This window comes from Fringilla coelebs (genome assembly GCF_963513975.1).
Source record: "Fringilla coelebs genome assembly, chromosome: 4".
Classification (NCBI taxonomy): Eukaryota; Metazoa; Chordata; class Aves; order Passeriformes; family Fringillidae; genus Fringilla; species Fringilla coelebs.
Window position 1 is genome coordinate 71,324,685 of NC_140032.1, and position 22,298 is coordinate 71,346,982.

General features: G+C 46.4%; 2 protein-coding genes across 2 annotated transcripts; one reads left to right on the forward strand and one right to left on the reverse strand.

Annotated features, from left to right (window-relative positions):
- Positions 1-1,329: 1,329 nt before the first annotated feature.
- GTF2E2 (general transcription factor IIE subunit 2) lies at positions 1,330-22,188 on the reverse strand. Its single transcript, XM_084204620.1, has 8 exons — positions 22,141-22,188; positions 21,388-21,554; positions 11,696-11,787; positions 11,207-11,314; positions 10,491-10,673; positions 9,951-10,044; positions 2,810-2,925; positions 1,330-2,168 (listed from the first exon to the last, which is right to left on the reverse strand). The coding sequence occupies exons 2-8, from the start codon at positions 21,548-21,550 to the stop codon at positions 2,049-2,051; spliced, it is 876 nt and encodes a 291-aa protein (XP_084060746.1). The 5' UTR covers positions 21,551-21,554; positions 22,141-22,188; the 3' UTR covers positions 1,330-2,048.
- On the forward strand, positions 16,797-17,093 carry SMIM18 (small integral membrane protein 18; the record flags this gene model as incomplete). The annotated part of the gene is made up of 1 exon (XM_084204628.1): positions 16,797-17,093. One exon carries the CDS (start codon positions 16,797-16,799, stop codon positions 17,091-17,093), a length of 297 nt encoding a protein of 98 aa, XP_084060754.1.
- Positions 22,189-22,298: the final 110 nt, after the last annotated feature.

Below are 22,298 nucleotides of genomic sequence, written 5' to 3' on the forward strand. Positions count from 1 at the left end.
ACTGGACACCACCTGGACCCTTTTGTTCCTTTGAACACTGGAGCCTCACAAGGCCAGTGCAACACACAGGGCTCACAGTCATTTTCCCTTTCCTGCTCTCCTGTTTTTTTGACCTAACATATTTTTAATCTTTCAAAGTAGCTGGAGGCGTTTTCTTTAGACTCAGACTCTATTATCCTAATCACTTGAGCAGAGAAAGAAAGCAGGTAGCCTACCTTGCAGCCAGCTTTGGTTCACAGAGAAAGAGCAGTGTTATGTAAGATAACTGGGAAGTTACTCCATGAGACTCCCCAGAGACAGGAAAAGCAACTCAGAGCTCTGCTGTTGTCCAAACACCGCCACCAAAAAAATCACTGCTCAAAAATGCAGCAGATGGAAGGGAACCTTTTTTACCTTGAGTGAAGATGACACAAGAGAGGTGAACAGTTTTGCAAGTGTGCTGCAGGTACTCAAAACAGAGCTGTAATGCAAAACTAAAAAGCGCCAAGAGGAATTGTTTGTGCTGACCTGGAAGATATAGGAAAGAAAAAGAGTTTCAAAACCATCTGGAGCAGCACACTTTTATATATATATATATATATATATATATATATATATATATATGTTTAAAAAGCATGAAATATATATATATATTAAAAAAAAAATAGAAGAAACCTCCTAACAGCATTTGGTAGCTCCTTAAACAAGGCTGACATGTGCAAGGCAGCAAGCACTGCCTGTTTCTCAGAAGAGCAGCCTTTCAACCCAGGAGGATAAACGCTGCACTTACAGAAGCACATTTCCCCAAGCTGACAGAACTTGTTCAGTGCCACAGCAACAAAGGCTCATTCTTCATCTGCTCACGTGGCCGCATCCGACGGCCTCTGCTCCGACCCTGGCTGCATCGAGCAAGACAGCAGCCTGAGCTCAGGCAGCAGTGATGTGCCCTCGGTGGGGAGCTGCAGGCACCTCTTTTATCTCTGATCCTAGCCCTGGAAGAACACAGGAACAGCTCCTCTCCTGCAGCGCCGCGCAAACAGGATCAGCACTGACCGGCTCTGCTTCGGAACACAGCAATAAGTTATCGAGAGGACACCATTTGGCCACGGTCCATGTAAGGCTGTGCTGCACACAACACCAGGCATCTACAGGCAGCTCGCCTTTAAGGTGGTTCCTCCCCTCTCCCCAGCCATCATTAAAGAGATGACAGTGTTAGCCTAGAACAGTAAGTCACTGAGAGGATAAAAATATAGCAAAGATTTCTTTACCTCCACGAAAAGGAAAACGCAACAAGCACAAAAGTTGCCGACTCTCTTATTCTTTAAGGAAGCAACACTGGAAACCTGCATTGTAAATTTATTACTTAAAAGAAAAAAAACACTTCAGTATTACACCGTGTTTTATTTCCCTCCTGTGCTCAGAGCAGAAGGTGCAACACACTTGTACCCACAACAGCGCAGGAGGAGACATCGCCGAGGGCAATTCCTAATCAACATTAGGAAGCTCTGGCTGCATCCCATCCCACAGCCTGCTGGGATTTTGGGAGCAGGGGTTTTCTGAGTTGGAGTCTCAGATATCACCGCCTTTCAGTGGCAAGGAAGAAGCTTACAAACCGTGGGTCTATTTGACTGTGAAAGAAACTTTGCCTGCAGTGATTTTAGGAAAAGGTTTCCCTGAAACAGGTAAAACAAATGCTGTATTCAATCCCACTAGAAAGCCCCTTGTAAGTAATTCCAGGTAAATACCTTTTAAGCAATGTAAAAGCAGAGTTAAGCACTGAGCAGGAATTCCTGCATTACATGCTGAGCACCATTTATCACCCTATGCCAACAGGCAACTAGTGAGAACCTCATACTCAAAGACACGTTTCCCATTAGCTAATTAAATTAACCTCTAAATTTAGTATCTCATACTTGCTCTTAAACTGACCTGTTTCACCTCTGGCACTTGCTGGGGTGGGGGAAACACATCACATTATTATATACAGTCAGTCCTTGTGTGAGCAGACACCGAGCCCCAGCAGCAGAAAGCCCGTCTAGAAACGCGTGTTTGCTCCAGAATTCAAGCGCTCACTGCTTGCCAGGAACCACATCAGAGTAATCTTTTAATACTCCAACCAAGTGGTCATTGTGAGTCTTAAACCGGCGTTTCTTCTGAGAAGCAGGTTTCTTCCTCCTCTGAATGGGAGCCTGCAAGAAGAAGCAAACAGGACTCAGAAGATCCGTGATATCTGACCTGAGGTGTGACACTGTGCTGGTTGCCACTGCCGAGAAAGATGAGCTCTGCCAGAAGCAGGGGTGGGCAGGGAAGGGAAGTGCTGGCTCCTGGAGAAGCAACAGCATCCAATTCCAATGCAGGCAGGGAGATGACCCTGGGGACAGAGCAGAGCTCCAACATCCCAGGCACAGTAGTAAAGCTGGCATTCTTAAGTGCAGCTACAGAAGCAGGTACGTGTCCCACAGTTCTGTCCACAATCCCAGCAGGACTTCAAAGCTGTTCAGCAGAAAAGTTAAACCCCCACCACCCCTTCCTCCCACCACTCTTGATGCATTGTACAACTTCAAGCAGAATCTTCCACTGTGGAGCTCACGGGAATTCCTGGAGTTTGCCCTCCTTTGATGCTGCTTGCATTAATGACACCGGCTCTAACACGTCATAAAAATCACTGACTGCTGGCTGCAGCACTCGGTTTTTCCAGTTTTTAACACTGGCCACACTCCCCCAAGCTCCACAAAACTGTGCATAGGCTCACCGACACGTTTTGGAATTAACACTGAGGGATCAGGAAGGGAGGGATTTCCTAAGAAGATCTATAATTTGTATCTCTTACTATTTTCTTTGGTCCGGTTTCTTGCATGGAAGAAATACCCTGTCGTTTCAGATACTCTTCTATCTTCTCCTCATCCATAGAATCCACAGGAATGCTCCTCCACAGCTTCTGGAATTCTGAAACGACAAACCCTGTTTTATATGCCAGTGAGCAAACCCTGGGCAAAGACCCCACAGGAAGGGAAGGAGAGAGACTTGATTTCAAACACTCAAACATTCTGGCACGTCAGTCTGTCACCGCCAGCAGGCACTCACTCAGCGCAGCCCTCACCCGCTCCAAATGCTGATGCACTGCCAAAAACACCCAAAACCCGAAAAGATGAAACTCCAACCAACAAAACAACAACAAAACACCCTCAAGCTAAACTGCACTCGAGCATCAGGAGCACCCGGAGGCAACCTGCGCTTTTCGCGTGTGTTCATTTGCTACGCAGTCTCTTTTTGCCTGAGATCTCCAGAGCTGTGTAGGCTGTGAATGAGTTTCACAGATCCCAATGAAGGGCAACCACTAACTATAAACGGCAACTTCATTTACACATCTTCAGCTGCCACTGACTTGGGAGACTCGTCATCCCATCGCCTGATTTACCCAAGGTTCGAGACATTTAATTCAGCGGCTCTGAGCTCGTTTATCACTGCAATACGATCCACACCGTGCTCTACAGATAACAAAGCACTAAAATTCCTCTGGTGTTAAAAAGAAGAGAGACACCTTAAAAACCACAGCAGCAGGAAAACAGACAGAAACAGTACGTCTTAATTAGAGCAGCTGCCATCTGCCTGCACACTTTCTGCCTCACGTAAAGTTTCACAGAGCCTCTGGAATGCCTTCTCCAGGCAGCGGCTGGTACGATCCTACCTCCCTTCATTCCCCAGGCAGGGAGTTAAGATACATCCTGTCAGCAGGTCTGGCTAACAAACTATAAATAAAACACGAGGCGCACATAGCAAGGCAAGACTAAATTTTTCCTTTTATTTCCAGATAAATTTAGTATACAGTTGTCAAAACAACCACAACCTCTGCATGCTTAAGGATCTGTCCTGTGCAGCAGGGGATGAGACGCTCCAGTGCCCGCTTGCCACAGGTATCCTGGCTCTGGGCACACTGCAACCAAATGGGAGTGTACAAAACCAAGCCGGCTCCTGCCCTTGGAACAATTCCCTGCCTAAAGCACCTTGTTTTTCTATGCAAATACATGCTTCGAGTCTAGGCGTTCCTCTTCCTCCCGTTGCCAGCAGTAAGACTGCCCCAGCTTTTCAGGAAACAAAAGAAAGGAATTTCACCACTGAAGAATGACGTTTGTTTTTGGTACTGCAGTGGTTTTGAAGAGAACCAAAACCTGTCAAAACACCACGCTGGGTTACAGGGAGATAGCTCACAGCCTGCTTCTCACAGAGGCTATCCAGCACCCCGGGATCAGTGTGCACATCCCTTAATGCAAGGACTGACACAGCAGCCAAGACATCCTCCATCTGTTCATCCATTTTGAGGGGGTTTCCAGGCTTTCAGCATAGCTGCTACCTGTGCCTGCTATCAGAGACCATCCCTCACCCCATCCAGCTGCAGCAGGTGGAGGTTTGTCCTCTTATTTATAATATCCTGCTGCAAACAAATGTGTCTCCCCATTAGAGATCAGGATATATGGACAAATACCCGCTGGTGCAAAAAAAAAGGAAAGCTGAGGATAGGTGCTTAAGGTTAAACCGGTCTACATTCTTCTGGGGAACAGAAGTGAAAAATTAAACACTAGAAAATAAATGGTCAGCTCTTCAGGGATCAGCATGCACACAAGTGCAGATCACAGTTAATATCTAACTACAGTGGTCTGCATTTCTTGTAGTACCACGGTTATAACATCACTCCAGCTTCACATCCACCTTTCAAACTCAGCCAAGAAATACAAATGGAACAGGCACCAAGATCCAAAAGTGCAGAGCCAGAATGGACTTCACATACAGACAATTTAATCCACTAACTGGCCCCACCAGAGTCACCATATCATATTCTGCAACTCCATTTAAAAACTCCACCGTAAATCAGGCTGCTTTCAGCACTACTGCTTTGATTGCAGTAATTGCAAAGGAAACTTCTACCCATGCTGGAGCTCCACGTGGGGCTTTAAAATACTCCACTGCCCAGGAAAGAGGGAATCACAACAACATGGAAACACTCCCTATTGGAACTAAAAGCACAGGATAAAGGTGGAGAAGCACAGGGAGCTGCCACCCTCCAGTGCATATGAGCTGTCTGCACTTGGTGTGTCATCCAGAAGGAAATGGAGATCCATCCGTCACCTCATCACAAAACTGACTTGGTGTAACACCAGACACCAGGCTAAGTGCAAGGTCTGAAGAAAGAGAGCAGCTGGATGGCTGGCACTGAACCACTTACACATTACCTGTCAGGCTTTTAAGTCTCCAAGGACTACGCCCCTATCAGCCAGGGAAAGTTTAGACCTTGGGAATACACTCTCTGAATTATTGTGACATCCTCTCTGAAATATGAGAACCTGTGGGAAAAGCTGGCAATAACTGCAGCTCTCAAGAAACAACCATCTGCATTTGTAGCTGCGGTACTTCTGCACCTCAGAAAATACACCCTTGAGCTGAAACAGGGAAAGATTTTTCCTGGTTTCCTTGAGAAGAATCCCAAGCGCCGTCACCCTGGCCTTTGCTGTGTGTCTGAAGAGCAGACAACAGCTCCTAGGGCAGACTTCAATATACCAGATCAATTTTCCACAAGGTTATTCTTTCACAGGGCACAAGGAGCTCAGTGCTGGTGTGAGGGGATGGCTGGAGCAGGAGGCTCCCCACATGCTGGCCTGTTCCAGCCAGCCATGGAGAACAGGTTGGGATGTATGCATTCCTGCGGTGCCTGCAGCCATTATGATGACAGAGCACATTCAATTTTCCTGTTCCGTGCCCTGCTCACTGCTGGGTGATCTTGACACCATCACAGCACAGAAAAGGTGAGACTCTTCTCTCAGAGCCACTAAATTATTTTATCCATCAGCCAGAATGAAGGAGAAATGGCTGCAGGAGGAGAAAAAGACAGCAAGGCCTCAGCTGACCGCAGCAGCAGGCTGCCCTCAGTTAAGCTGACAATATCTGCAGGGCTTAGGCTGCTTTGACAAGGCAGAGCCCAGAAAAAATCCCCAGGGGAGAAATCTCCCAGGAGTTTCTGGTCAAAGCCATGCAGGTGCTTTGAACCCTCATGGAGATTTGCATTTTTCAAGGAGCTTTCAAGTCCTGATTCTAGTGCAGGTCCTCCTGAGAAGAGGCACAAAGCTGTGATCCCAGTACTGAGGCAGGTGTCATGAACAAATCCTACACACAATATCCGGCCATCTGATCACTAAAACATGTCAGCTCAGTAACTGGACACAATCAACACTACTCACAGGCTGCCTCCTTGCTCCTCCAGAGAGCTAAATTCTGGTCTTCTGAGTACTGAGAGGAGGAAATGAGACCAGGAGCTGGTGAAAAGCCAGTTTAGATGTTTGCTGACATCTCCAGCAACGTGAAGTCAAAACTCAAAACAATGAGCTCTGACCAGCAGGAAACAACAGAGAGCTAAGCAGAGGGCAGCATAACAAAGATTTTGCAGACCCCTCTCTCTGAAACACCCAGAGGATAAGGATGCACAGTTACCTTGATTTCACAGCATCACGAGGTGCCTCATAGATGAAAACAATTTGCACTGACATTCCCTGAGTGATTATACTCTAACACACTTCCTTTCTGTAAATGCTTACATTTGGGGAATGAAGTCATGGGTAAATGACTGCCTGGTGACTTTGGAGAGGCTTATCCAGCACTTCTGACTGCCTCACCTGCTCTTGCAGAAAGGTTGAGATGGTTGTGAAGATAAACTGATACATCACACAGCTAATAAAACCTGCCAGAGATTAAAAACAGCTTAAAAATCCTCAGTGAGCCAAGCCAAAAGCTGAGCAAAGGACAAAACCAGACAGTAACAGTGCAGAAGGGAAGAAACAACAGTCCTAACAGTCACAGGGAACGCAGAACTGGATTTATACCAGAAAGAAAAGGTGCTTGGTGCTAAATCTGTGCTATCCCTGGATCACCACAGCTGTAAATCAGCACTGACCCCAAGCAGTTTTTACAGGGTTCAATTTAAGAAGCTTTGCCCATTCTCTAAAGCCCTTCAAAGGCTTAGGAAGACCTTTAAAATAATTAAGTATCTGAATTTTTCAGCAAGAAAATACTTCCTCTGGTGCATTCAGCTGGGGAAGATACAATCTCTAGCAGACAGGCACTCCAACTGGCCTTTCAGCATTTGGCACAGGGGTGAAAGCCTTGTTCACATGCAAAGTGCTTCCCCCAGCACTAACAGGCAGCCTGGCTTGGCTGGAGCACCTGAAATCTGGCCCTGCTTTTATAAACACTTTCAGCTCCACACCACTGACAGTAGATTAATTAGCCAGGAAGTCCAGAAGGAACACATGCAATCTGAACCTTCCTCGGCTAATCACATAAAAGGAAGAACAAAAGCCCTTCCTTGCTGCTCAAACCCCCTCCAGTACCCTTGAGATCTCGATATATAGGCAGCGCTCCGTTGCTGCGATACATTGGGATTTATTTTCACAGGGGGAGAAAGAAAAGCTTGTTCAGCCATCAAGGGCAGAGGCAGGCACTGCCAGAAAGGAGGTCCTCCCACTGCTCCAGGCAGAGCGCTCCAAATTGCCCTGGCTCAGGCAGCAGTGGGAGAGGACACTTTTCAAGGCTATCACCCTCAGCCAACACACGCTCTGAGCTGGGGTGGCATACGGCAGCACCGTGCACCGAGGAGCACAGAGCCCTTATTTCTGAGGATAAACATTAAACTAGAAACATATTTTGAACTGTCATCGGCTGCTAGATCAAAGAGTCTGCCAACACTTCAAGGCTTATTTTGCAGCCTTTTTAAAAACTTCATTTTAACGTTGCCAGAGATAATGAGCTGCAGTAGCATTGCTAAGGCAGAGACGTGTCATAACTCGTCCTGTGCACAGACAATTCTGCCAGTGACTCCCTAAGAGACACCCTTCTGCTGCTCTGGAAAGAATCCTAAAGCAAAGCTGCTCAGGAAAGATGGGTTTCCTTCGTCACAGGATAACAGGGTTGGAAAAAGGACCTGCTCCAGCTGCAGCGAGTGAGTGAACCTACTCAGGGATGTTTCCAGCACTGTGGCATATGCAGGTGGATCATAATAGTCACAGAAGACAAAATATTCTTGCCCCCTCTCAGAACAAAGCATCAAAAGGAAAAGCAAAACCAGCAGGAACAGAGCAACAACAAAACATCACTTCTGGCTGGGATGGGAAGCTGCTGCCACCTGCGGATAGAAGGAAGCAGAGCCACCTTGAACTACAAACACTGCTCGCAGGATCCCTTCAGGACACACACTGCAACTTAAATGCCTTCCTTCAGCAGGAGGCCAGGCTGTTTAAGGAGTTTTTTTAACCTCTTCCTCCCTCTGGTAGCAACAGCTTGCTCCAAAGTAATCACGGGTGTGCTACAACATGTCCTGTGTAAGAGGAGCCCAGGATTTATCCTGGCTGCCTGATGCCTCTCTCTACATCTTACCAAAATGGGCTCTGTTTTGAAATTTCACAGCTAATCCTGGACTTATTACAAGCTAATAGCAACAGGGTAGAGACCTCCCTCTGATAACTCTTTTAGAATGGTTGGGTTCCTGCTAGCTGGAAAAAACTGCACAAGAAAAAAACATTCATTTAGCAACACGACTATGATACAACCAGTGGCTAAAACTTAAAAGCTCTGTCTCAAAAGTTACTGCAAGAGCACTGATTTCTAAATGTTTTGGCCATGTTCAGGTCCCCAAAAACTGTGGGCTGATGGACTGAAGAGGCACTACCTCAACAGAAGGACAGGGTTCATGGTAAACTCCAAAACATTTGGAAATCAGAAATTCCCCACTGAATCCATTCTGCATTTTGCATATAGTTTCACTGCCCCTACCAAGAAATGACAGAAATCATAACTGAAAAAAAATTCACTTCAACCTTTTGAGAAATTTTTTATATTTTTAAATGCTGTAGATGTCACCTCTACTTAATCACCTTTGTGAAACAAAGCTATTGTTACTGAGATTACAAGTGTGTACTCTCACTACATAACAAATAGTAAATGATACACATCTTCAGTTGATAAATTCTTTTGGAAATTAAGCTGCCCTTGGAGGTAGACAAAGAAAGCAAGCTCTTTATGCATCTTCCTGTGGTCCTGTAAGTAGAGCAGTTCAAATTTGTATCAAAACTTTTTTTTACCATACATAATGCGATGCTGTGTGATGCAATGGCTTTATGTGTCACGTTACAAGAACAATACATTAAAAAAAGAAAGTGTTCAGTGTCACTGAGTCATTCAAAATAAGATCTTTTGACACAGACTGCCTTCCCCTTTCTGCATTTACAGATACCTCATGCTGGTATTTGTGTCCTTACTGGAACACACCTGATTTCTGTAATTGATTTTTGTGCATAAAAGGGCACCAGAGGATTTTACCACCGTTTGTGACACAGCAAACACGCTCAACTTGTGAAGCCCCAAATCCACTCCAGCCCTGGGCAGCAGCACTGCCCCAGGTCTGTGCTCTCCTCCCAGCTGTAACCACTCTCTTCTCAAGAATTTTGCTCACTTCTCATTCCTCTGTGCTTCCTCCTTCTGTTCCATTTATGGCTTCTTGCTGCATTCACCAGTAAAAGACACATGGTTCATAAACTGGGAAAAAACCCAACAAAACTCTTGCACACACAAATCATTCTTTTGGGGTTTTTTTTTTTGGGTTCCCCTAAAGCAGCAAAATGTTAGATGCCATTTGAGTTACAATGAGGTGGGTTTTAGTCTCTTCTGTAACACTACTCTTGAAGACAACTCGTGGATTCCTGGTGCCATGTTCCAATGCAGCCACCTAAAGGCAGAGGATACTACCACTGGACTTACTCTCTGCTCTTGTTAGCCCCATGTTAATATAAACACTCCCCTCACATTTGGACTCACCTAATATTTCACTGTCACCCTAAAAGACTGCTCTACCTGAAGGCTGCTTATACACAGAGGTGCTTAAGGTAAATTCAGATCAACTGTCATGGAGACCCATGTAAAACAAGACCTACCTTCATCCACAGCAAAGTGACAGCTCTTGTCATTGTAGAAAAGAATTTTCTTCTTATCAGGGCGATTAACAAAGATGATCTGGTCCCCTAAAGCCTCAAAAACAAATACAAAACAACAACTCAAAATCACTTTGTTTCCAAGCTGAAGGTCTCCAACTCCAACAGAGCCAGACCTTGTGCTAATAAAAGCAACAACAAACTGGAGGAGCTGCAAAGTAACTGGCCATGAAACACGTGAGTACACTAATAAATCAAAAATGAGATTCAGAGGACTGAGGTCAAGGTGTGAAAGCTGAACTAAATGCCTGCAGTTGGAATGCGGGAGATCAGGAGCCTTTTGTGAGAAAGAGCTCTGAGAGCTGTGCTGAGACATCAGGGCAAATCTGAATGTAAAGAATGAAATACAGAAAAGGCTACAACATCAGATCTGCTGGAATGGCTTCTGAGTTATCAGAAGAACAGCAACAGCTCATGAGAAAGCTCTGAGTGTCTCTGTTCCCTCTGAGAGGTGAAAGCTGAACTCAGACACGTGTTCCTCACCTTTATGGCTTTCTGTGCATTGGGCAGCCCTTCCTCGATGTCTTCCAGAAGGATTCCCCCCAGCCCTCGCTGGTCGTGCTTGTCCAAGAGCCTGAGCAGAGCCTTTTTGTCTTTCAAGTTGTACTTGGGTTTGAAGGCATACTTCCCATCCACAACTTCTATTTTTGGGTTGTTGACTAGAGCCTGTACCAGGGACAGAAATTTCAAACCTTGAAACAGTGCAGACACTTACTACTTTTTTCCTGGTGTGCTTTTGAGCACATGAACCACACATTACAGCTGCCAGGCTGGAGCTTTGAGTTTAAACAAACTCTGAATCCTTGGATCCTATTATTCACCAAGACACAGAGGACCTCTAAAAGAGAAGGGACCCAACATTGGTGCTGCAGGGTATCTGTTTACCTTTTCTCATCTGGCAAAAGCTCAGTGATAACTTTATATACACTCCTGGGAGGAGCTCTTCCATTCCATTCTGATATCCTGGTTCATTATGGAAGAAGCCTGGAGCTACCTTTTGGAACACTTCAGCAAAGTCAAGCTTCCCTCACAACCAGAGCTTTCTGCTCCCCAGAATATTAGTGCTGCCAGCAAGGAATGTTACAGTCTGACTCAGTAGTTTCTTGAAGAAGGGATTACATATTAATAATTTACCAAATGAGTGTAATTCAGGTTTATCAGAATTCCTTAATGAAAATCTGATCATGTGTGTTCTTTACCTCGCTCATTAACCATTGTTTCTGCTTGAGTCCAATATCTAAATGCTGTGTTTCATCCAGTATCTCCTCCAGGGTTAACGGATGTGTGTCACCACGCTGGTGCCGGGTCTGCAAAAGCAAACAGCATCTCTTACAGCTCTGTACTCACTTTATTCAGCAACTCCATCACCAAAAAGTAACTGAGATGGGCACCAAATGACACTTTATATTGATCACTAGCCCATGAATCCCAAAACCTGACAGCATCTTGAAATTCCTGCAAATAAACCCCATTATTTTGGTTGTAAAGTGACCTGGGATAATCAGGATTTCAGTTATGGAACAATATGTTGACAATTTCATTACTGAATTTAAGGAGCAGTTCCTTGAAATTCTCACTCTTGCAGTAAAAGAATTTCAGAGGTTGAAACATTCAGCATTTTCTAGCCACAGGACAAGAAACAATTAAATTATTTTTAAAAAGTATTATTGTACACCAAAACACCATACCTTCATATAATTCACTATTTTAGCAAGGACTCCAAACTTGTAGCCGGAGCCTCCTGAAAGGGCTTTCAAGTTAAATGATCCATTGCTGTGATCTACAAGGAAAGAAAACAAACAATTAGAGGGTGCTTTGATAGCTTCCTGTTGGCTCTGAGTCCATCACGTCTCCCTCATCCTTCCAGCAGCTTTTGAATCGACAGCTGTGGACACAAACAGGAGCGGCAGAAGCAGCCACCCCCAGGTGAGTCCTTGCACACATCTTGATCCTGACCCAGGGACTCAGGACACAGCTCTGGAACATTTCGGAGCAGAACTCCACAAATAAAAAGTTAAGAAAGCAGCAAGTTACTGGCACAAGAGAACATGTTTAATTTGGTGGCTTAACATCCCATAATCATTTACACTACATGAATCCACGCTGAAATAATGCACTGCATTTGCTTCACCAATACCTTCCTGCTGCTGAGATGGGGGCACAAAGCTTCCCTTCTTCCCCAAAGGCACTCAGTGGTTACACAGCAGGTAAAGGAAGGCTGTGATTTTTAAAAAAAATTTATAGTTTCAAGTAGCTCTGGTGGAGAACAGAGCCATACAAATGCAAACTAATTCAACCTGGTGTGTTTCATCGCTGGAACTACAACTCAGAACCCCCTCTGCTGTCAACTCTGGCTGTCTTTATCACGGGGTTTGCCATCATTTTGTTTCAAAAGTTCTTGCAAGGTTGTTAATGACCGTTTCATTAATGTCAGCTCTTAGCACAGCACATTAAACACAAATATCCACAAACCACTTTCACAAGCCACAGGCTCATTACCAGCCCAACATTGCCCAAACCTAATGGCAACAGTTTTCTGGAATTTCAGCTACTCCAGAAAAAGAACACCATCTCTTTGTCACCACGGGGATTGTTTAATCCTCTTGTGATTTCTAAGCACATCTGACAGGACAACAGTTATCTCAGAGATATGGAGCTCCTATTGTTTCTGTGGAAAAATCAGTGAGGCAAAAGAAAAGAACAGAATCGTGAAGCTGTTACATGACATCAAAGTCTTAAAGGCTTAACACAGCACAACAAATCTAAAATTAACATGGAAATATCATTGTAACTCCAGCTACAGAAGAATATTTTATTCTGGTTACTAAATTAAAAGAAGGAAAATCAAAAGCCAGCTCCCCCTTAAGATGTGGCCCACAGGGATTTTCCCCTACAGGGCTCCCTTTTAAGATTAAAAATTAATGTTTATGTAGGACATTTTATAAATAAATAGAAAAATCATAGATGTAATGAGAGGTCTGAAGTGACCAAAATGAATTCAGAGGTACAACAAACAGTTAAGACAATTTATCACGTTTTCCTTCTGTCAGATTTGAATTGAATCAGGAAGATTAACTGGTTAATCTGCCTGCTTGCAGCCTGCCACAGCCCATGACAAGAGAATCTAACCACACGGTGAGGCTGGAAATCTGCAGCTATTAACACTTCAAACGTCATGGTTTGATGGCTGATCCCGGCACAAAGCAGAGCGGGGTCGTGGCCAACCTCTGCTAACAGCTCATCCCACCCCAAAAAACAAGAACAGGGAGGGGTTTGCCTCTCATTCCAGACAGTAAGAGTCACATTTATGAATGATTTACTCCTGGGGTTGAGGGCTCGATGCAAATGAGCACAAAGGAAGTTGTCAGCAGCATCGTGCTCTGGCCAATGGAAGCAAAGCTCCATCTTAGCTGTGCCATAGGCTGCACTAAAAAAAGGGACCAGAACGGCGCTCTCTCAGCATCCTTTCACACAAGAGGTAGGTGTGTATCATTTTATAACATTCTCTGAGGTTTATCTTGATTACTGAAAGAAAATATGTCTGTAAGCTGAGAACCTGTAAAAGCTTCTTGGAATCAGAATGATTTTTCTCTAGGCTGAGCAGGGCTTATCCTGCCGAACGCGGAGGAGCTCGTCTTGCACGATCAGACGAGCACTTTCACCATCTGTGCACTAATGGAAAATTGATGACCACTCCATCTTACAGCAGAGCTAACACAACAAGCCAAGATTCAGTAAACAAAATGGATTTCATCCTTGCAGGGGAGGTGGCTGGTTTCCTGCAGCCTCACGTTCCTGGTGATTGATTCTACGTGTTTTCACAGAAATGACAGCGAAAGGGTTTTCCTTAAAACAAAGACAGCTCCAGCTGAAATGTGAGCAGTGTTACCTCCCAGGGGGTATTCTGTAAATTAGGCTGCCTAAAAGAGATCTGTGTGTGTGTGTGTGTGTAGGAGAAACCTGTTCTAGAAATGTGGTATACACTGGGTAGGGAGAAAATCCCTGTGCCTGCTGTTACCTTTGGAAACACCGGAGCAGCCATCGATACAAGGCAAACAGCCGGGTCAGAATGCACCTGAGATTTGTAAATGCTCAGTGCCTTCTTAAACAGGGCTTCCTCAGAGCTGCATTAAAAGGATTTTCTGCCAGTCATTTCCCTCTGCTCCATGAATATGATCTCAAATAAAGCTGCTCCTCTGCAGTGCCCAAAGATGCTAATGCTTTTAAATTAAAACCTAGTGCATTAAATATTTAACTCATTGCATTTTGGATACGTACAACTGCTGACTTGACTGTAAATCAGACTGGCTGATGATAGGAATCTGACCTCTGCCGTTGCAAAATAAGCCAAACTGCAGGAAACCAGCCCATTTTTGACAGCTTTCAAGGACACTAACCTCATTAGTGCTGTTTTAGTTCTGAACAGTCAGCAACAGCTACTTCACCCTCGTATTTCAATAATTACAGCAAAGAGAGCTGATCTTTATCTGCCTTGCCCGTGGAGAGATCATCATCATCCTCCTCCTCCTCAAGGAGCATTAAATTCCACCTCCTGGCATAAAGACAAACATCTCTCCACTGTGCAAAAACCACTGCCCTATTGGTGGATGTGGAGTGGGGAGGGAATGGCTGTGGAGTGGGGAGGGAATGGCTGCCCTGATAGAGCCTGTGGAGCAGGAAGGGGCTGACTGTAGAGTGGGGAGGGAATGGCTGCCCTGATGGAGCCTGTGGAGTGGGGAGGGAATGGCTGTGGAGTGGGAAGGGAATGGCTGCCCTGATGAAGCCTGTGGAGCAGGAAGGGGCTGGCTGTAAGATGGAGAAGGAATGGCTGCCCTGGTGGAGCCTGTGGAGTGGGAAGGGAATGGCTGCTGCACTGTTCCCTGGCCATGCCCTGCCCGAGATGCTCCTCTCCTCTTGGGAACAGAGCCTTGGCAGACAGCTGTGCTGGCAAAGGGTTCTGGCTACACAGAGCAGATCGGACCTATCCCTCCAGTGGCCACAGATCTTGATCACTTTGAGCAATATAAATGAAAAAATCCCACCAAAAATTGCTAAATTATGCATCACAGAAACAGTCTGGTTTAGTGCCTGGTGTTTACAGAGACAGCAAACTTACGTGTAACAGATTCCAACAAAACCCTCAGTCCTAGAAATCTGTTTACAAAGTTCAAAACAAAACTCGTTTCTTTCCCAAAGATATCCTCTTGCCATTTAAAATACACAATTAAATCCTGCTTATTTTCATTACTCCTCAAAGGGGACTCCAAATCCTTTTATTCAGCTCCCCCCTCTCTCTTTCTCTCATGGATTATTTTGAAATAAGTCTTCAAGCCACCTCTTCAAAAACCCTCATGACTTTTAGCCCCATAACAGGTTGGCTGAGTTTCCTTCCCACACCGTGACCAAACCAAGCCACTCTCTTGAAGCCAGGCCCTGACTCAAGCCAGGAGTATTTTTAGCTTGGATTTGCTCTGTAAACTTTTGTTTAAGGAAAAAAAAACCCAGCAATTTAATTAATCCTATGCATCTCAGTCATACACTGTATATTCAATTACTAATTTGTGTACCCAGCTACAGATTTCACTTACTGCAACTGCTCCAGTAAATGTCTGTGTGGAACGCTAATGCCAGGGACCTTCCCAACAACAAAGCTCTTTTGTTTCAATTTAAATCCACTGAAGATAAAAGGATAAAGAACAAAATGTATAATATTTGAACAATAAAAATAAGACATAGATCATAAGCTGGTTTGGCAGCATGATCCTGGTTTTCACCATGTCCTTCTCTTTAATACTTTCACAGAAATAAGGATGGATGTCCAGACTGTTTTAATAGACACCATTACCACCATGTTCCTCCTAAAAACTCCTTGCTTTTTCCTGAAGGAAATATGGAGACCTGACTTGATCTCCTCCTCCCACACCCAGTTTCAAATTGCCTGAGGGATTCAAAGGTTATTAAGACATCCTACAGCCACAGCAGATAACCAGAAGTTACCGTAGCTCCTTGGACAATTTTTATTGCGTTAGACTATTGAGCAAAGGCAGATTTGCTGGAGTCAGCTCCTTGCTTCATCTCCCCCCACACCACAGGGAAGCCTCTTCCTCTGCTGGGTGCCGACCCAGGCTTAGGCAGAGTTGAAAATAAGAACTCCTCAGGAAGGGTGGGGTTTTCTTTGTTATCCACCCCAATGACTACAGCACCACAAACAAGATTCCCAAATGCTCCCAGTGCCATCTGGGCAGCCCAGTTTCTCCAGCAAAAACTACTCAGCAGTGGAAGAGCAGGGGAATGAACAAGTCAGGAAATCTGCCCTCCTGAGAGGGTTTTGCAGGTGAACAAGTCTGTGCTGACAGGCGATTCCAGAATAATAAGGCCTTTCACACCACAAGACTGAAGATGCACAGGTGGTTGAAACCACTGCACACCTTGAAAATCTAGTTTGTAAACCTTCTGTTTGTGCACATAATTGAAATAAAGAAGCAAAGCTCTCTCATTCCTGAATCACTTACACCACATCATGCCTGCATGAACCAGACACTGCCAAAATAAATGTTCCAGGTCTGTCACAAACTTACACACCTGGAGTTTGATATTTTGGTGAGCAAATACGAGTATGCAACAACCCATGTCTGTAGAAACTTTGAGCGCTTAGTCTGAGTTTAAGTAGCTCCAATTTGTGATAAATATCACAGCGTGTCCTTGATTGACAGAGTCCTCAACAGCTTTGTTTTTGCGTTTCAGCTCCCAAATCTGTGCCAGCGAGCATACTCAGACAGCTCCTCAAGGATGGCAACCCCCAACAGCACCCACTGGAATGAGACTACTACATCCATCTCCCAGTATCTGGGCTTCCAAGTGCAAAAAATTTACCCTTTCCATGACAACTGGAACACTGCCTGCTTTGTCATCCTGATCATATTCATCTTCACTGTAGTTTCTCTGGTGGTGCTGGCTTTCCTGTATGAACTGCTGGACTGCTGCTGCTGTGTGAAAAACAAAACTGTGAAGGACTTGGAGAATGAGCCCAACCCCGTCAGAGCAATGCTGAACAGCTTCAGGAAGCGGGAAACGGAGGTGGTGTAGGAAGCACTGAGCACCTGCACTTGGGGAACTTGCTTTGACGCCTGGAATGAGGCCTCCTCTACCTTACCGACGAGCAAGTCATGTGCTTTTTTCCTTTGGACTTAAATATCCACAGTGGCAATTTTATCTCTGGATGTGAGCTGGAATAATTGGCAAAGGCTTTCCAAGTGCTTAGCAGAAAGACAATTTACTGCAGTGTTATAGGAGGGAAAAAGATTGTTGTTTTTAGAGGAACTTTTGCTGTTTATATTGAGTGACTAGCATAGAATTTTGTCTACCTGACCGAACAAATGCTGCCTAACGTGCATACAACTCTGTTGCTTAACTGAAGAAAACATTTATGAAATGTCCAACAGTCTGACCACATTCAGTGCAAAGGCAGCAGAATCAACCACACGGGGACAGGAGAGACAGACAAGGGGTAAGAAAAAAGTTGGGGCAGGAGGGTTGAATGGCAGGAGACCCTTCAGGCAGGAGAGGACTGGGTGCATTCTAGCCTTTGGCAGTATTTTTTGTTAAGGGTTTCTTGCTTTTAGAAGAGAAGGTGGTGGGAGGAAGACTAAGCCAACAAGAAATGTATCCCTAAAACAGTCTTTTCTAATCCTTCTAAAAGGGCAGTTTGACCCTTTCTCCCCCCACTTCTCCAGTTCCAGGGAGCTGTTCTCCCCTTACTTCATATGCAGTCTGGCCAACATTTTCTGGATGTTGAGACCTGCATAAGCCACTACCTTCAGAATATCTGACCCTTCTTGAAAATCCTGCTGGAATTGAACAGGGACAATTCTCTGCCCCAAGGCTGCTGCTTCTGTGGCAACCACAACACAACAGGGAGTGGGACATGCTGGATCATCCCTACCCCAAACCCACAGGGCCAAACTGGAACTGGTGGAGCTCTTGCCACGATCACAGGGAGATGGGCCACAGACCTCCCACACTGAAGAGGGGGATGGCACCCAGCCCAGGTGCAGCTTCCAGCACCTTGCACAAGAGAATCTCACTTGACTCATCTCACTCGACTTCATCTGCCTGCTGACACATCCCAGAGTTCACACTCACCCCTTCCTCACGTTCTGGCCACAGAACTCACACCTCTGGCTCACCAGCCCCCTGTAGCTGTGCTGTGTCTGTGATTTTCAAAACCATTCAAGTTTTGCAGTTACAAACTGCGTAGCCATCAGTAACTCCTGGCAAGTCCTTCACCCTCCTGAGCCCCCACAGAAATGTCCCAGAGCAAAGCTACATGTGGGACGAGCTATTTAACCCCAGAAAACATTCCTGTCATGAAGGAAACAAAACCCACCTAAATGGCCACAGCCATGAGTGACCTCACAGTCCATCCATGTCAGAAAAACCTTGACCAGTACCTAAAATGATTTCTTTATTTACAAACATCAAATCCCCCTCTCAGGCTGAGCGTGGCTGAGCTCCAGAAGATCTGGACACAGTGGAAGGCTTGCTAATTGACACGTGCTGCTCCTGGTTGGGGAGATGGAGTCACAAGACAGCCAGGGCAGGATGAACTAGCACAGCTAGTCCAGAGATTCAGCTGGAGAAGGAAACTCCCTCTGGCAGTCACAAATCCCCACAGACACACTTCTTACAGTGAAGTCTGGCCTGCACCAGTGCCCCAGGCAGAGAATGCTTCAAGCCCAAAAGCAAAAGCACAACTGATGAAAGCCAATACCATTTAAGACTCACACTGAGATGGATGATGGAGATAATGCTAGTGGTGATAAGGATGACATGCCACCCTCTGCTGTGTGACAGCATCAGACTGGGAAGCCCTGCTCAAGAGGCCAGAGTAGCCATCAGGATGCACTGAATTAATTCATGCCTCTCTCCTACCAGGAAATGCTCTGGACACTTGCAGCATTCCCACAAAATGCCCATCATGCTGCACACAAGAGGGCACTGTGTGCAGCATGCCAGCCTCTGCTGCTCTGGCAATGCCTTCCTGAGAAGCACATGGAGTGACATATGTTGGGACTCATCCCAGCTTTTCATTTCACAGGTCTGCAAGGGGGAATGGGGGTGTGGGCACAAGGAACAGAAGGCAAAGGTGGCCCCTTGCACAGTACCAGAGAAGACTCAGGATGATTCTTTCCCAGGAAACAGCCCCTGAAGATTCTGGCTCTTGACAACTGCTGGCAGAGACCACTGAGACAAAGGTCTTAAGACAAAGACCACAGCCACAATTTACTACTGATTAATAAAATGAAACAAACAGATTTGATCCATCTCATTTATTTTACAGTTCCTGCTCTGAACTGAGTAAACTAGCTTTCAATTTTTTCAAATAACTGGTTGAAACAATAGTAATAATGTCTGTATAATAATCACTGTAGGAGCAGTGGGAAGCTTACAGCCAGACTTCACAGACAGGCCAGATTTAGCTGTGCAGTCTTTTGAAGATCAGCATGCTCTCCATACCTCTCCTCCCCCCAAAAGTGCCAAGGGCAGGCTCTCTGAGCCACAGAACCACAGAGCCAGGGAGGCACACACACCCAGGGACTATCAGTGCCAGCACACAACACTGTGACTCCCTCTGTCACCTCTGTGGCCACTGCACAACACAACAAGGACTGACCACCCTAGTTTTTGTCTCTCTGGGGCAGTGGGACAGGGATTTCCCAACACCAGGTTTTTACTCCACCTCCTGGCTCTGACACCCACATATCCTGACAGGCGTCTGCCAATCTGGCAAGTGAAATAAAAAGCGGGTTTTGAGGCAGAGGATTTTGATTCTGCAGCATACAAGTGTTGCAGAAAGTCTGGAACCTCTCTGGTACTGCCTGGAACACAGCCAGCACCATAAAAGATCAACTTTATCTCCTCAGAGCCACGCTGGGTCCCTGTCTGTGTAAGTGAATTGTCTGACAGCCACAAGAGCACTTAAGAAACCCTCAGCCCACAGAAACCACAGAAACAAAATGAAACCTTCATTATCTGCTCAAATCCACCAGATCAGGCTCACATTTGTAGCCTCTGCCCTCTTCCTGACTCCCCATCCCTTCTTCCCAGAAAACCCCGCTCACCCCAGTGACACAGCCCAAGATATTCCACGCAGAACTTTGTTTTATTTGGAGAGTGTGAAAAAGGGATGGATGGAAACCTGGCCTCCCTTGATTTATTTTAGAATGTCTGGCTGATACTTTATTTGGTGCCTGAGAAGCTGCAGACACATACCCAAATTCCCAGCTCTTCCCCTGGGACAGAAGATGCTTCATCCTCCCAAGCTCCCTGACGTTTTTCTCTGTTGTTTTTAGCTCTATTGTTTCTCCTAGAGTTTAGGAGAGAGCCATGTGTGGTATTATTCAAAATATGAGCACAGACTGAGTTTGCACAACAGGGTATTTTGTGGTTTAGCAACTCCTGGCATTTGATCTGACCTTTAAAGTGCACTTGAGAACTGCCACTGCTTTGGGAGCAAATCCTCTCCCCGGTGCTGCACTTTCCACACACCCCCACTATTTGTGGTGCTGCTTTATTAACTGTTTATTTTATACTGGGAGACTCATTATCACTGCCACCACCTCCCCAAGGAAATGCCACAACTCCTCAGTAAAGCAGGCAGAAACCCCTGGAATGCCTGGTGCTCACGAACAAAGCTTAACTCCCAGGTGAAACAAGGACAACTGCTGATTACAACATGCAAGCAAAACAGGATACACCTGGCAAAACCCCTAAAACAAAACCCCCAAACAAAATACACCTGGCAAAATCCCTAAAACAAAATCCCCAAACAAGATACACCTGGAAAAATCCATCTCAGGTATGAACACCTTCCAACATACTGCTATCTCAATATTTTAGGTGCTCTCTTGACAGAAATAATAATGGAACAAGTTGGGAAGGAAGGGAGCCTAAAGATCATCCAGTTCCAACCCCCTGCCATGGGGACACCTTCCACTAGACCAGGTTGCTCCAGGCCCTATCCGACATGGCAAATACAGAGAAAATGAATGGCACTGCCTGTCCAGCAAGCACTGAAATTCAGAGTTTCCAAAAGCAAATCCTAAGCACAGTTTCACACCAATAATTTTGGCAGCAGAGATTCCTCCAACAGAGCAACAGCAAACGAGCCACGGGATGAGGCTTAACACATGCACAGCAGGGGATGGGTTTTTCATAGTGTGCAAGTGACTTTCTTAACAAAAGTGGTAATTGAAGAGAAAGAATGACAACAGCCACCAGCAAAACTCACAGATACCGCGTTATTCACGTTAATAAACCACGGCTTAAAGGCAAACAGCAGGCAACACAAGCAGCTGCTGGACAGGAGACTTCCACCCACCTGTGGTTTGTTTTGAGCTGGAGGAGCCCCCTTGCTCTACCTTGGCCTTCTTCTTCTTGGAAGCAGAGGAGTCGGAGGAGAGTGCCGGGCGTTTCTCTACGGCCGGCGTGGAGAGGGCTCGCTTTTTGAACAGCTCCCGCTCCCTCAGCAAGCTGGGGTCCATGATTCTGCCAAGGGGAAAAGGCGAGAAAAACGTGTCGGCCTCACCGAGGTACTGAGGAGCAGAGGCAGCTGTTTATCCCGGAATAGCCGAGTTCGGTGGGGTCCCGGCCCTGAGTCCAACTCCCAGCCCCACACAGGACAGGCCAAGGGCCCCTCCCGGGCCTGGCAGTGTTCTCCACACGGCCCGCGAGCGGCGGCAGGATGGGTGCCGGGACCACATCCCCGGCGAGCAATTTATTGCTTGTTCGCTCCTCCTTTTCCCCAACACGGACTCCAATAACAGAGTAAAGGTGTCAGAGCACTACCGGACGCTTAAGGAGTGTGAAGGGGAATGCCGAACAGGGAAGGGATAGGAGAGCCCCGCACCACCTTAACGAGGCGCCACGGCCACCGGCAGGACGGAACAAAGTGGCAGCGCGGCGGGCGGGCGGACGGCCGGAAACAACCGGCCGGGGGAGGCCGGCGCCTCGCCGCCCCTACACCAGCGCACAGAGCGGGACAGCCGCGCCCCTGTCCCCCGCTACCCTCCGGTGGCGGTGCCGAGCCCGGTGCGGCCGCCCCGCGCCCTCAGGGCGGCCCCCGCCCGCTCACCCGCGCGCCGCCGCCGCCTAGCGAGCCATGCCGCTCCCGGCAGCCCCCGCGCGCCGCGCCCCGCCCCGGAAGGGGCTCGCCCGTCGCCATGGCAACGCGGCCCGGCCCGGCCGCCCTCAGCTCCCACCCATACTCACACACATTACAAAAAAAGGCCA